General features: G+C 40.6%; 1 protein-coding gene across 14 annotated transcripts in view; it reads left to right on the top strand.

Annotated features, from left to right (window-relative positions):
* Nucleotides 1-13,500, top strand: part of Npas3 (neuronal PAS domain protein 3) — an 836,745-nt gene that overhangs the window by 806,956 nt on the left and 16,289 nt on the right. For all 14 annotated transcript variants that reach the window (XM_040275944.2, XM_040275939.2, XM_040275937.2 and 11 more), the window contains 2 exons: nt 1,911-2,104; nt 5,954-6,060. In XM_040275944.2, the coding sequence (XP_040131878.1) occupies nt 1,911-2,104; nt 5,954-6,060 (301 nt within the window). The remainder of the gene's footprint in view (nt 1-1,910; nt 2,105-5,953; nt 6,061-13,500) is intronic.

Genomic DNA, 13,500 nt, shown 5'->3' with positions numbered 1-13,500 from the left:
TGGGTGTGTGTTTTCCTGAGCATTTATAGATCTGTATGTTTCCAAGAAGCTGAGTTTTCCTGATAAAACAAGACAGATCATGATAAATGAGCAGCTATGTAAGCCTAGCTGGGAGGAGGACCAGGACGGCAACACCCCTCCTGTGAAGTTAATCCCGTTTCTTTTAGCTGTTTCTTTATTAGTTAATGAGGTCTTGCAAAAATGTGTGTCTGCGATGGTGTTTTAGCATCCTTGCCTCTAGGAACGTTTTCAAATATTCATAAAGTAGCTCATCTGACCAAAGCGTAAAGCAAAGGTGCATTAAGTATGAATTCAGTCAACTTCAAATGTGGGTGGTCGAAAAGCTGCTGCTGAAATAACCTAAATAATCCTCCTCGTTGGTGTTTCCAGATCCGCAGCTCTGGGCGCAAATGTGAAGGGTGACAGGGAAGAGGTATTATTTAGAACAGCTAGGACTCTGAAGGGCAGCCCCGTAGGCTTTGATCCTGCTTCCTGACTGACAGTAGTGTGGCTTGCTTTTGGAAAACAGAATAACTTAAGAGAAACAAAAATAAAACGCGAAAGGGATGGCCAGTGAAGCCTCTGGGAAGGAGAGCAGGCTCTAGAGCATATTGTTCCTGGGAGGCGAGGCAAGAGAAACCTCCTTCCCATTTTGGTTCCTTATGGCATAGAGGGAAAAGTAGAAATTCCATAGATGGTTTGGTGCTCAGTGATGCATTTGGGGAGCAAAGCAAATGTGGAAACTCAGCTACTAAACTGAGCTCCATGGTACAGTGAACCACGGCAATTACCTCTATGACCTGGTTTGGGAGGACTCGAGTAGTGGCAGGGTCCTCAGGACATAGCTAGAGTCAGTCTGTCTGTCTGTCTCTGTCTGTCTCTCTCTCTCTCTCTCTCTCTCTCTCTCTCTCTCTCTCTCTCTCTCTCACACACACACACACACACACACACATACACACACACACACACATACACACACACCCTCCAAGACTACACACATGCACTCCACTCATTATCTCAAAGTATAGACACACAAATTCTTCCTATTTTTTACCCTTTTATGATTTTGTTTCCCCAAAAACATCATTTCAGGAAGTTGACACTATGGCTTTCCTTCTATATGCAGTTTACAAGAAAAGGTTTGGTAGTCTGGGTGACCTGGGTTTTATTTGATATTCTTTGGCTAAAAAATAAAAAATGACAGCCCAATATTCTCCCTCTGGTTTCTGGAAAAGTCCCTCTGAGCTGCCACCAAAATGGTGCAAGTTTTGCAGTATGACCATCCCTAGCTCAAGGAATGAATCATAGACCAACACCCTTCCTCCCGCCCCCCGGGGCATTGCAATATATTGCTGTGTTCCTGATAACTCAGTGCCGCAAAATATCCTTGGGGAAAAAAAATCATGTCATAACCCCTAAATTTTTTATCTCTTGGAGTCTTTGACTTTTACAATATCAAGACCTGGATGAAGGTAAGCTCTGAATCACCCTTTTGAAAGGAGATGACCATGTAATCCTTCTCAGTACAAATTTGGAGAGAAATTATTAAGAAGGGCTGATAATGCAAATGTTTCCTTCTGTGGCTCAGTTTCACATTTTGGTCATTTCATCTGGTTATGAGTTTCTCCTAAATGTAAAAACAACCAAACAAAAAAGGTCCTAAAAAAAAAAAAAAAAAAGCAACAACTCTGTAATAATACTGCCTTGAGAAATTTTCAGAGTATATTATTATTTCTCTTTTGTCTCTTGCCATGGGGACATTGAGGGCACACTGACAGTCATTATGATTATAAAAGATAGACGCTAATGTTGGTTGTTCCAGATGTAATTTTGCATTTCTCAGAAGAAATAACTATTACATCTAGGATGGAAATTTGACTGGTGTCCTGTACTTAATGTTTTTCTTCCAGGTGATTCACATAACAGGTCGGCTACGCCTGAGAGTGTCACTGTCCCATGGGAGGACCGTCCCCAGCCAAATCATGGGTCTTGTGGTTGTGGCTCATGCCTTGCCTCCCCCAACGATCAACGAAGTCAGAATTGACTGCCATATGTTCGTCACTCGAGTAAATATGGACCTCAATATCATTTACTGTGAAAATAGGTACTTTGTTTTTGTTTTCATTTGTCCTGTTGCACATTGCTCATTGGTGAGGGTCTGTGTTTTCAGCAATCTGAAGGATTTTACTCTCCCAGTGAGGCTCATTAAAAATCCTGATCTTAGTTTTAATGGCTGCTTGGACTGACACCAAACATGCTTTTTATTTAAAATTTATATGGCTGCCCTGATTTACATTAGGGACAACAATTGAATGAATTAGGATACCCAGACATCCATCCACTATAGTGAATGGATGAGAACCCAAGGACAGAGCAGGGCTGGGGCATTGTTGGATTGGCAAAGTGATGCAGTAAAAGGTATCTCCTGGTGCCTCTGAGAAGCCCACCTCAACTAGTTCAAAGGCCCAGCATCATGATGGTGAGTGTTCACACAGAAATTAAGCCCAGAGGACAAATTAGAAGTTGAGGTCCCCAGAGGAAAAGCAATGCAAAAGGAATCTGCAACACTATTGAATACAACTTTATCATCCTGAGGATTTCACTAAATTAAGAAAAGATGAGTCATCACATGAATGAGTTGGCAGTTCTTCTTGAAGACTGAGCTTTTATAAAAAGACTTTTCACCTCTGGTTAAAAAGTTCACTTTTTCCATTAAGCACAAAGCAAGGGACAGGAAACTGGGACAGTGCCCCTTCAGACCTTTCACCTAGAAGTCACCAGCCCATCATCAGACTGATTTGAAGAGAGAATCACAGGATGTGGGGAGAGCAGTGAAAAAGAGCCCACACCTCAGCCATGAGAAGGTAGCATGGTGATCCCGGGCATCCCCTGGTGCCACGGGGAGAATCACAGGGTCAGTTTGGGGAAGGTGCTTTTGTCGCACAGATTGTTGTCAGGCTTGAAGGCAATATATATTCACTGAGCCCTCTAAGTGTCTTTGGAGGGGAAATGAAAGAGCAGAATGGTCAAGTGTCTTGAGTAATTGACCTCTCCAGAGGCTGACCCAGAGGGAGCTAGGCAGCCCCTGCATTCAGCCCGCAGGGAGGTGGCTACAGAAATCCAGATCAAGTTAGAAATTGCCTACCGTTTCCACACAGGGTCTGATTCAGGGGAAGGAATTCACCAATTAGAAAAGAAACCCACCTGAGCTGTGACTGTTCAATAGAGTAGAAGATAGCATGAACCTCTCACTATTTGACAAATAATTCTAAGTTTGCTTTTCAACTTTTATTAACATTTACTAGAATTTTTATCATCCATGATGATATACTTGGCTACGTCTAAGGTATTCGGGAATGGCCACAGAATATTAGGGAAGACAAGTTAGCCACCGTGATTAGCTAGAGTTGGCAAGTAATAATAAATACAGCTGGCATTTAATGAACATTTACTACATGTTCAGCCATGTGCAAATCTAATCATCTGCACCATCTCACTTAAGCTTCAGGACAGTTCCATGAGGTAGGTGCTGCCAATGTCTCTATCACTCTTGGGAAATTTCAGCTTAGAGAGAAAGGATTTCTTGCCCTCGGCCAAGATTCAAAACCAAGTCTGCCAGATTCAAAAGACCATGCACTTGGCTACATTCTGTGGGGTCCAAATGGCAAGGGAGCAGTCAGAATAACCTCTGAGAGGGACTTTTCATACATAGACTCCATGAAAGAACACAATTACTGCCCTCAAAGCTGCTTCATTTTACCAAAATGTAGAATACTGGAGGAGATGCAGCCAAGACAGGCAGATATGAAGTCAGAGGATGAATATATGATAACTCATTTGGTTGAGATTCACCATCTCCGGACCTTCCAAAAAATAGAGCCTCGGCTTATTTCCCAAATTTCCAGTGATTGCCCTATCCCAAAACATCACTTAATTTTCACTCCTGTGATCAATTGATTGATTCTTCTGACAAGTTCCATAGACCTGAGTGCCTCATGGTATCACTCCAGTAATTGAGATCATTTTCTATGACCTGCTTTTAGCTTTTCCTTTCCATTTAAAAAAAAAAAAAAAATGCTTTCCACATCCCCATATTAGCCAATACAATACCGCATTATTTCCCAACTGAAGATGATAGTAATTATGAAAAAGGCCTGTATTAAAGGTTATTGCATATTTGATTGACAGAAAAGGCATACAGTGTGCTAGGCCCTATGCTGTGTTAATTTCATTCCTTTCCATAATCCCCTCCCCACCTTGTGGGGTTACTTGACAGATGAGGAAACTGAGGATCAGAGTAAAAGATGCCTCGGGATTTCTGGTCTGCTGCTTCCTGTGCATTTAAGAAGTCCTTGACCACTGAGCTGCTCACCTTCACCAGGGTGACAAGCTCTGTTGTTTGAAGGATTTAATTTGAATAAAGGATAAACTAAAGAAATACCTTCCCTAAAGATGGAGTGGCTTTTTCCTGGGGTTTGCTATGTAATTAGGGAATTGGTAACTAGAAACTAGAGCTTGCTCCTTGAGCTGCAGACCATTCTTGTGCACTTTGCCTAGGACGGCCTCGGGCAAAGCTGACATCTAATGCTTTCAGAGGAGCTGGCAAATTCAGAAACACCAAGGAGGGTCTTTTAATGACATCCTTGTTCCCTCATTTGCAGAAAGGGAGTGCAAAGCGCACTTGGAAGAACAGGCTAATGATTTTAGGAAAACACCAACTTAATCTATTTTGTAGCACAAAACCACGGAATCCTTAGGAAACACTCCTTTTTTATTTCTCCAATTAATCTTATTTTACTAAGAATTCTAGATGGACCAAAAAATATTATTTAAATTGTGAGTCATTGAGAAATTTACTGAGTATTGTATTTTAATTATATTCCATAGTATTTCGGTTTTGTTTTTCTTTCTTTTTTTTTTTTTTTTTGCCTTGGGGGCCAGATGTAACTCCCCAACAGTAATCTCATATGTTGCTTAAATGTGTCATTTCCGAAGATTTATTTTATATTTAAATAGATCAAATGTCATAAACCATTAAAATACACACACACACACACACACACACACAAATAAATTAAATAACAACCAAAAAAATACAGTCTATTTCAGATTGACCAAAGTGAATCTGGATTTAGTGATACAGAGGGTAATAAGCATTTTGACATGTTTGCGTAAACCAGGCAGATTCCCTCAACATGTTTTCCAATTTGGGTTCTATTTTTTTTTTTGTGCTCTGCCTGAGGACATTGACGTCTGGACAATCAATGACAGGGGCTTACACACACGTACCATCCAGCACAAGCCTGGGAGAGCTGCTGAAATGGTTTAAAAGTTTCTGTGTGGAATCTACCACAAAGTACCAGTTAAAAGAGCCAGGAGTGAAAGCTGAGCTCCCAGCTGACTAAGACTAAAAAAGATAATACCCCCAGGCATCTGTATGTCTCAGCATTTAAATTATATCCCTTGAAATGCCAATTTGGACTTTGTGCCAAGAAGCAGTTGAAGCCTTTTTTCATGGAAATACCCAATAGAAGACCAATCTGTTTAAATGAAAGGTGTCTCTAATCATTTGGTATAAACATAGCATGTTTTTATTTTATTATGTAACCTTGAATTATCTTGGCCTGTAATGAGGATCTTGCATTGTTACTGATTCTCAATAATTCCATGGAATTATGTTGTCTAAATGTGTATTCTAATGCGGTGGGGGGGGGGGAGAGAAGAAAATCCTATCTAATTATTTAAATGTAATTGCTTGAACTAGCACATGTCCTGGTTTTGAAAAATTCTGTTATATGACAAAGAAATAATCTTACCTATAAGGGGTTTTCCCTCCAAGTGCCACGTCCTCACCAGTACCTGGCATGATGAAAGTGCATCAGTAGATTTATTATCGGACAGTCTCTCTATTTTTATTCTTTCCAAGTTCCATTCCGTGTCCTTCTCTTTGTAGGATTAGTGATTATATGGACCTGACCCCTGTAGACATCGTAGGGAAAAGATGCTACCACTTCATTCACGCAGAAGACGTGGAGGGCATCAGGCACAGCCACCTGGACTGTAAGTATCCCTGTGTGGGGGACGAACTGGGCTGGCATCATATCTCTCTCTCTCTCTCTCTCTCTCTCTCTCTCTCTCTCTCTCTCTCTCTCTCTCTCTGATGCTTCTTTGGCTTCAGTGCTGATTTTTCCCCTTCCTCTGTCCTGTATGCATTTGTGGTGTCTGTCAGCATGCCGTGAGAAAAAGTGAGACCTAAATCATTTCAACTTGTGGTGGCATTAGATTGAAAGGTGGACCTCAGACCCTGAGAAATTGCTGGATCTTGAGATGCTCTCCCAGAATTTTGTGGTCTCTTGTGCTCTCTCTCCCAGAAAGTGGTAGGGAACCCTCAATCTTAAGTGCTTCCTTGACCCTTTCACTTTCTAGAGAGCAACTTCTGCTTGAAAATTCGTGTTCTCAGTTTCAAGCTGTACATGGAAGAAAACACGTTCAAATAGGCCAGATCCACACAAAAATGTCTACCTGAGCAACCACAAAACCATGGCGAGGTCAGGAAGTCCAATGAGCAGGGAGAGAACACATCATATGGTTACAGTAACTCTCAACAGCAGTGCCTTTTCTGTGTATATCTGGATAGAGGCTCTTCAGAGGAGCAGGTACATCCAGCCTCTGATTCCTGGAAAAAAAGAAACTAATCTCCACCCTTTGAGTCTTGTCTCCGAGCTCCTGACCTTCAGGCTCAGTTACCAGGACCTTCTGTGGCATTCAAGCAAGCAAGACCAACAGGGTTCTGGTTGGATCCAAGCAATAACTCACACACCAGTATCATCATGCCCTTTTCCCTCAAAGCCCCGCGAGCTGTTTATTTATACTGTATATGAAAGGGGTCTGACAAAAACCCTGATTTGGTGGACCACCAAGAAAGGAAGGAGGTTCCCCTTTCTCATCAGAGCTCCTTTTTATGACCATTCAACAGACTCTTCCTGAAAGACAACAGCTGGAGCAGCTACATTCCTAGAAGATGCTAAACCCAGTTCTGAACTCAGATTTTAAGTACGTGCAAGGGGCACAAATGAAATGGCTTCAAGTTGGAGGTTTTCTGTAGTGAACACCAGCCAAATATTTTTTGTATTTGCCCCCTCTCCCCTTTCTTATTATGGTTAAGGAGAACTATTTTGAATTCTTTCTGCCTTGGCAATCATTTCCTCATTTCAAACTCAGATCTTCAAAGGCAAGATGGAGACAGCTCTCCAAAGCCTCAAAATGTGCCCACTTTGTGCGATGTTTTTAACCTTGATTTAGACACTCTAGTGTAGGAGCAAATTCAATGTCAAATTCTATCTACTGTATCTCTGGGCTGAACTTGCCTGCAAGGCTGCTCTCTGGCACACTCCCCTTCCAACACTGAACCATGTGCCTTGATATTGCACACCAGGGATTTAGGGAACACACTTGTTGCTAAGAATGAATGGGTGCCGTGTATCACAGAAGCAGATGGCTCTTCAATTAATTGGGGAGGAAAATGATGTTGTTTCCTAAAATGAAACATCAAGTTCTTTGTTGCCTGGAATTAGGAGGAAATGGAGAAAACTCGGGATCTTTGAAGGAATCTCTAGATACATTTTTGGGATGAGATAAGCCTGAAATTCAAACTTTAAAAATGAATATATTGCTCTTAGGATACTTTTGCAGACCATGTGTGTGAGGACCAGATGTATTTTCTCATTTGGGAATCTTAATTAAGGTCTAAATTCAGAAACCTGACACTGACAAAAAAGAACTTTGTCATCCTCTGTTATTATTTGGCAAACGTTATGCTATCTCTCTGGGATTTGATTTACAGCTTGAAGAAACACAATTCCTCAGGCACAGTGAGCTAGAGCAATTCGTTTCTTCCCATACAGCAAAGGTCTCCAACAAATATGTTTGATGCCATTCTTTCCCATCTACTTTTATCTCATTTTCAGTAGCTGGAATAATTTGAGAGTGCTGAAAATAAACTACTCTACCATTCACTATTGTGCACTTCTCCTAATTTTTCTGGTGTCTTGCCAACTAATAAACAGAGAAAGTATGCTTTCAAATTCTGCGATTTTTTTCATTACTTGATATTGACATACTGGCTATTGCTTTTTTATGATTTAGCCTGCTAACAATGATTGAGTTCACTCTTTTAACTCATACACATGACTTCTAATTTTGAGTTCTTTTAATAACCTTAAACACATGAAAAACAAATAGAATGAGCTGATAATTCTGCACAGTAAAATACACTTCACATATTTAGCTATCATGCTGTGGAATAACTCCACAATGTCAAGTAGCACACAATTAGTAAAGCTGTAGGGGGAGGAAAAGGAGTGTTTTGATCCTGAAGAATTTTGATCCTAATCAGATTGAAATTTCAACGTTCTTGTAGTGCTTAATATCTTCAATCACACACACACAAAAAAAAATCAAACTGATTCCAATGTCAGGTTTTGCATTCTGTGACTGAAAGAAAATGCTAAAATATACAAATGCATCTCGCTTTGTACAATAAACATTAACATCATTTTAAAGTAAGATTGAGTCTAAAATTGTGTGATGGAATGTCTGATGTTTACCTAATTCTCGAACCAAAGCCAGCCCAGTAACAAAATGACAGAGCATGTAATAAGTCTTGGTTGTGTAAACACTGGAAGAAACGGCAAAAAGCCAGCACAGCATCTTGCTTGTCCAAAGCCCTGGGCTATTACTAAAAGAGGCCTCCACTGTGTCTTGGTGGTAGAAGGTCATGGTGACATAGAATCAGTTCAAGAATAAGATAGAATTCTAAAACAAAGGGGTGGTTAAAAAATAAAACACATTAACTATTTAGCTTTTCTTCCTAGAGCTATTGGCACAATTCCTGGTTTTGTCCATGAAAGACAGATTTAAGACATCTGATAATACTTCTGATATTTGATAACTGTCTTAGGCTCTGGTTTATGGATAAAACCTAAAGACAAAAGGCTCATTCATCTTTAGTAACTAAAAATATCATCTTTATCACTGGTATCTTTTTTCCCAGCATAGGCATCTGTAAATCCGTAAGTGAATTTGTTTCTAGAATAAGGAACATAAAGGGGAATCTCAGCAGCACCAGGATTTGACAACTCTGATAAACCCAACCAAGACTTGAGACCGTGTACTTCCCACTGGGTGAACACCAGACACCTGGTAGTTCACTGGATTTCAACATAAAGAATCACTAGAATCATGTTATTGATGCCAACATGGTGGGTTAGTGAGATTATTCTGGGCTTCTAAAACCAAGAGAGTTTCATGGCCCCTTCTTTCCCAATGTGACCAAAGACCTCTGTGATTTCTTTTCTTTAAGCCCAATTTCATTGATTCTTCAGGTCAAATTGACCAAATCAGCATTTCAAGGCTTGAATTTTAAACCACTCATATTAGTAATTATTTGGGCACCTTTCCCTCTCTATCACCTTTCTGATCTCCATCACTCAGAAAGTGCTGACCTAGAGATGAGCAGTCGTGACCCGAGAGTCACTTGCTCATTACCCAGAGCATCTGTGTCACCCTTGAATTATGAGAGGTTTCAGCACAACCATCTACCAATCTACCTCTCTCTGTAGCTGGAAAAATAGAAGGCTAAGCCAAACACAGACAGACGCAGGCTCTGCATTTCTCTTTATTCCCATTTAATCCTGTCTTTTGTCTCTACTAGGAGCTGAATCTGTCTTGACACATCCACAGGGTTCTTCCTGGGTCAAATCAGCAACAATTCTCTAAAACCTTAAAGAGTGGCCTGGAGTGTAAAGGGGGAGGGGGGAACTCTCTTTCTCCTTGTGACATTACACTCCAACAGCAAGACTCAAACCTCTGCAGCTGTGGGATTTCAGAGAAAAGTAGACACTGAGTATAGACGTGGTGGCAGCTTTCCCTTCCCAGCACCTTACTCGGGATAAGAAAACTCTGGAAGAATTATTCCAGAGAGAGAAAGCTTTCAGATTGTCTAAGACACCAGGTGGAGGTTTTAAAAAAAAAAAAAGCATGACCACCCCAATGTACTTGGAGGTGAGTGTTGAAAAAAAAATACAGTAATCTAAGTGTTTATTTCTTAATTACAAACTTCTATACTTCTTAACAAAACTAATACACAGCTACCTGGCATAATGCATTCCATGCTGTTTTGCATCAATAACCCCTACACTTCCCTCCTGAAGGCGTCTCATCGCCAAATGCAAGCAGACTGCTTAATGCAGGACTAATTAGTATATCCCCTTCCAGTCTGCAGGCCCTCCATTGTAATTCCTTCCCAGCTCATTTTTTTCCACAACCGAGCATCAATCAAAGTAAGTGCCCTGCCTGCCTAGGCAACACAAGATGTCCTCCATGCATTTGTCATCTGCCACACAAACAAAGGGGGAATTTAATTGTTGATTTGGGTATGCAGCCATTGCATGCAGCAAAGGAAGCTGCAAGTGAAGGAAGAAGAGTGAAGTTTGGTGGGTGGGCCAAATGCAGAGAGCACCCATGGGCTTTTTGCTATCGCCTCATCTTAGCCTTTCTTCAGGGCTGGTACAGCTTCAGGGATTTCACTGCAACCTGGGCATTGGCTGGACTTTTTCCCAAAGCAAATAATTTTTTTTTCACTTCTTCCGTGTGAATATGAAAACTCCCACAGAAGAAAATGCATTTCATAGCCACCCTGTCTACCTTTCTTCAGAAGCCAAGTCAGCCTACATCATGGGCCTGTCCATTAATTGAAGACACTGTCACTGGGAGCAAGATAAAGCCAGATCTTTATCCAGGAGTGAATTAGTATTATTATTTTATGTCTCCCCCCCCCCAAATTCCTGCCAGCTGCTGATTTGGGTTCTTCCCATCCATGGGCAGCAAGCACAGAGAAAAAAGACCAGCACGAGAGCCTAACCCACAGCTGAGTATCCGCTCTACACACTGGTCTGGAACAGCAGTATTGACATCACCCAGCAGCTTACAGAAATGCAGAATTTCAGGCCTGCCCCAGACTTACTGAATCCGAATATGCAGTTAACAAGATCCCCAGCCAACTTTTCAAAGCTTGAGAAATATTGACCATACTCTTGTATGTAGAAGGCATTGTTTTATAGAGTCAATACAACGCAACTGACCATCTTAAAAATTTCATTTTCCTCTGGATTTGGATGAATTCTATTAACGCTAAGATGTGAGTAGCGAGTTGGCTCTGAGGGTGTCTAAGGCAGTGTTCAAATGAGGCGAGTATATGATTACCTGATAACTTGATGTCTTCACAAAGATGTGAAGTTTTAAGGAGGAAGTTAGCAAAGTTTTAAAAGTAATAGTATCCAACTTAGGAAGAAAAGTAGTTCTTTGGTGTTTTCCCCCAGGTCAAAGTTTTCCTATGCATACTTACTTGATTCCATGTGTTGAATATGAGCAGTGATATTTTCCCAGTTCAAGTTCATCTAACATTTCTGAGTTCTTTTATATACAAAGTTTTGTGATATTGCTACGAGGTTTCAAAAATAACTAAGATACAGTCTTTACCTTCAAGACACTTATATGATAGAAGAGAAGATAGCTTCCAACAGTCAAATTCTGAATAGGTAAAAGAGTGTAGACAAAACACAGAAATCCCAGAGGCGGGGGGCAAGCAAGAAAGGATAGAAACACCCAGGAGGGAAGCACACTGCCTGAGACCTTGAAAGATGGTGGCAAGAAGCCAAGAGGGTAGGAGATATGCAGGGTGATAAGGGCATTCCAGGCTTAGAAGAGCATATGAGGAACATGGAATACAAACAGAGACTCTTTCCTTTCTCCCCAGAAAGTAAGCCATAACTTTGATTTGACTGATAAATTCAATCCTCCTGTGGATTATTTTACCATTACCATTTCAATTAGTAGCTGCTTTTATTATAGTTTTTAAAAACAATCACCTTTTATTTGGAAAAAAAGTAACCCATTACTCTTATAAAACAGGATTAGGAAGATATCAATACTTTTAAATCATAAATTTTAACCTAAAACAATTAACCTAAATAAAAACTTCATCATCTCTCGTAATGGCAATCTTAATCTGGTATTTTTTAAGTTTTCTAAGTTTTCCTTAAAACATCAATGACATCCTGCATACCTCAAAAAAAAAAATCTTAAATATTTAAAAATCCAAATAAGCAGCATAGGATTCAATTCATGTATGTGTCTAACATACAAGAGTTTGTCCACATGTGAGAGGTTAGCCAATGATCAGGTTGCTTAGACCTCTTTATGAACATGCATTCTTTGGTGGCTTCCTGGAATTGGGGGGGGGGCATTTCAGCTGAAATGTATTTTGGCTACAAGTAACAGAAAACCCAAGTAAAATGACTTAAGCTTTCTGTGGAATTCTCATAACTTTCTTTTCATGATGAAGATAGCTATAGCATCCGCCAATCATCACTTCCTAACAGGGTAAGGGTCCAAAGTCAGGACTTGGTGACTTGCTGTTGTGTGTTCATTTTTTAAAGAAAGAAAACACTCCCAGAGCTCTCTGCCCAGCAGAGAGAAGCACCTGTGTCTCTTTGTCCAGGGTTTTATCAGATGCCCTAGCCTAAGTTACACACTGCAAAGGAATAGAATTAACTATTTCTGAGTTCAACAATCAAGGTTTTTTTTTTCTCCTTGGCATTTTGGAGAAAGCCACCAAACATAAAACTCAAAACCAGAGTTCTGTTTTCTGGGAGGAAGTAGCAGTGTCTATCCAGTGGTATCAACAAGGACAGCTAGCTACATGGCAGAATCTGTAAGGTTTTTGCCACCAAGTACTTGGATTTCTAAAAATCTGCATAATGGGAGAAAAAATAGAATTTGTCTAGGGTTCTTTAAATAGTCTTGATTTCATGAAATCCTACTTTTATATACCTATACCTCCCCACTTACATTTTTTTTTTTTAAAGATGTTTCATAGACTCAACCAAATGACTGCATCCAGAAACACAAGGTCCTCTTCTAGGGCCCTCTTCATCTCTTTTGCCTTTTTTTGGTTCTCCCTACTTCCCAGTCAGCTTAACAGCTCCAGTGCCCCAGGGAGGGGAGGAATTCACCCAGCCCAAGTCAGGCCCCGTGGGCTCTCCTAGACCTACATGCCATTTTCCATACAGTTGTCACAATTATAAACTTCTTAGTAAAAATGATAAGCCTCTCTTTTGCTCACTCAAAGGCAAGTAGAGGTAAGTCACTAATTCAGAGTGAAGAAAACCTTTTCAACCACTTCTCACAGTGGTGACTTCCCTCCACTTTCACTGCCAGGCCTTCATCATACTCTAAACCTACCCAATCACGCCCAGGGGGAATGTACTTAGCATGATTGAGACTGAGTAGGAGAACAGGGCCACCACAGAGCCTGTTGGCTATATTTCCCAGTGCCTGACACAGGGTAGGTACACACAAAAAATACTGAGTGGTTGGATAAGTCCATTGAACTTTCCCTAAAGATTTAGGGAAGGTCCTAATTCTGTGCTGAAAAAATTT

This window comes from Ictidomys tridecemlineatus, chromosome 5 (assembly GCF_052094955.1).
Source record: "Ictidomys tridecemlineatus isolate mIctTri1 chromosome 5, mIctTri1.hap1, whole genome shotgun sequence".
Taxonomy (NCBI): domain Eukaryota; kingdom Metazoa; phylum Chordata; class Mammalia; order Rodentia; family Sciuridae; genus Ictidomys; species Ictidomys tridecemlineatus.
Note: the sequence above shows the minus strand (reverse complement) of the source record. Positions and strands in the feature narration are given on the sequence as shown.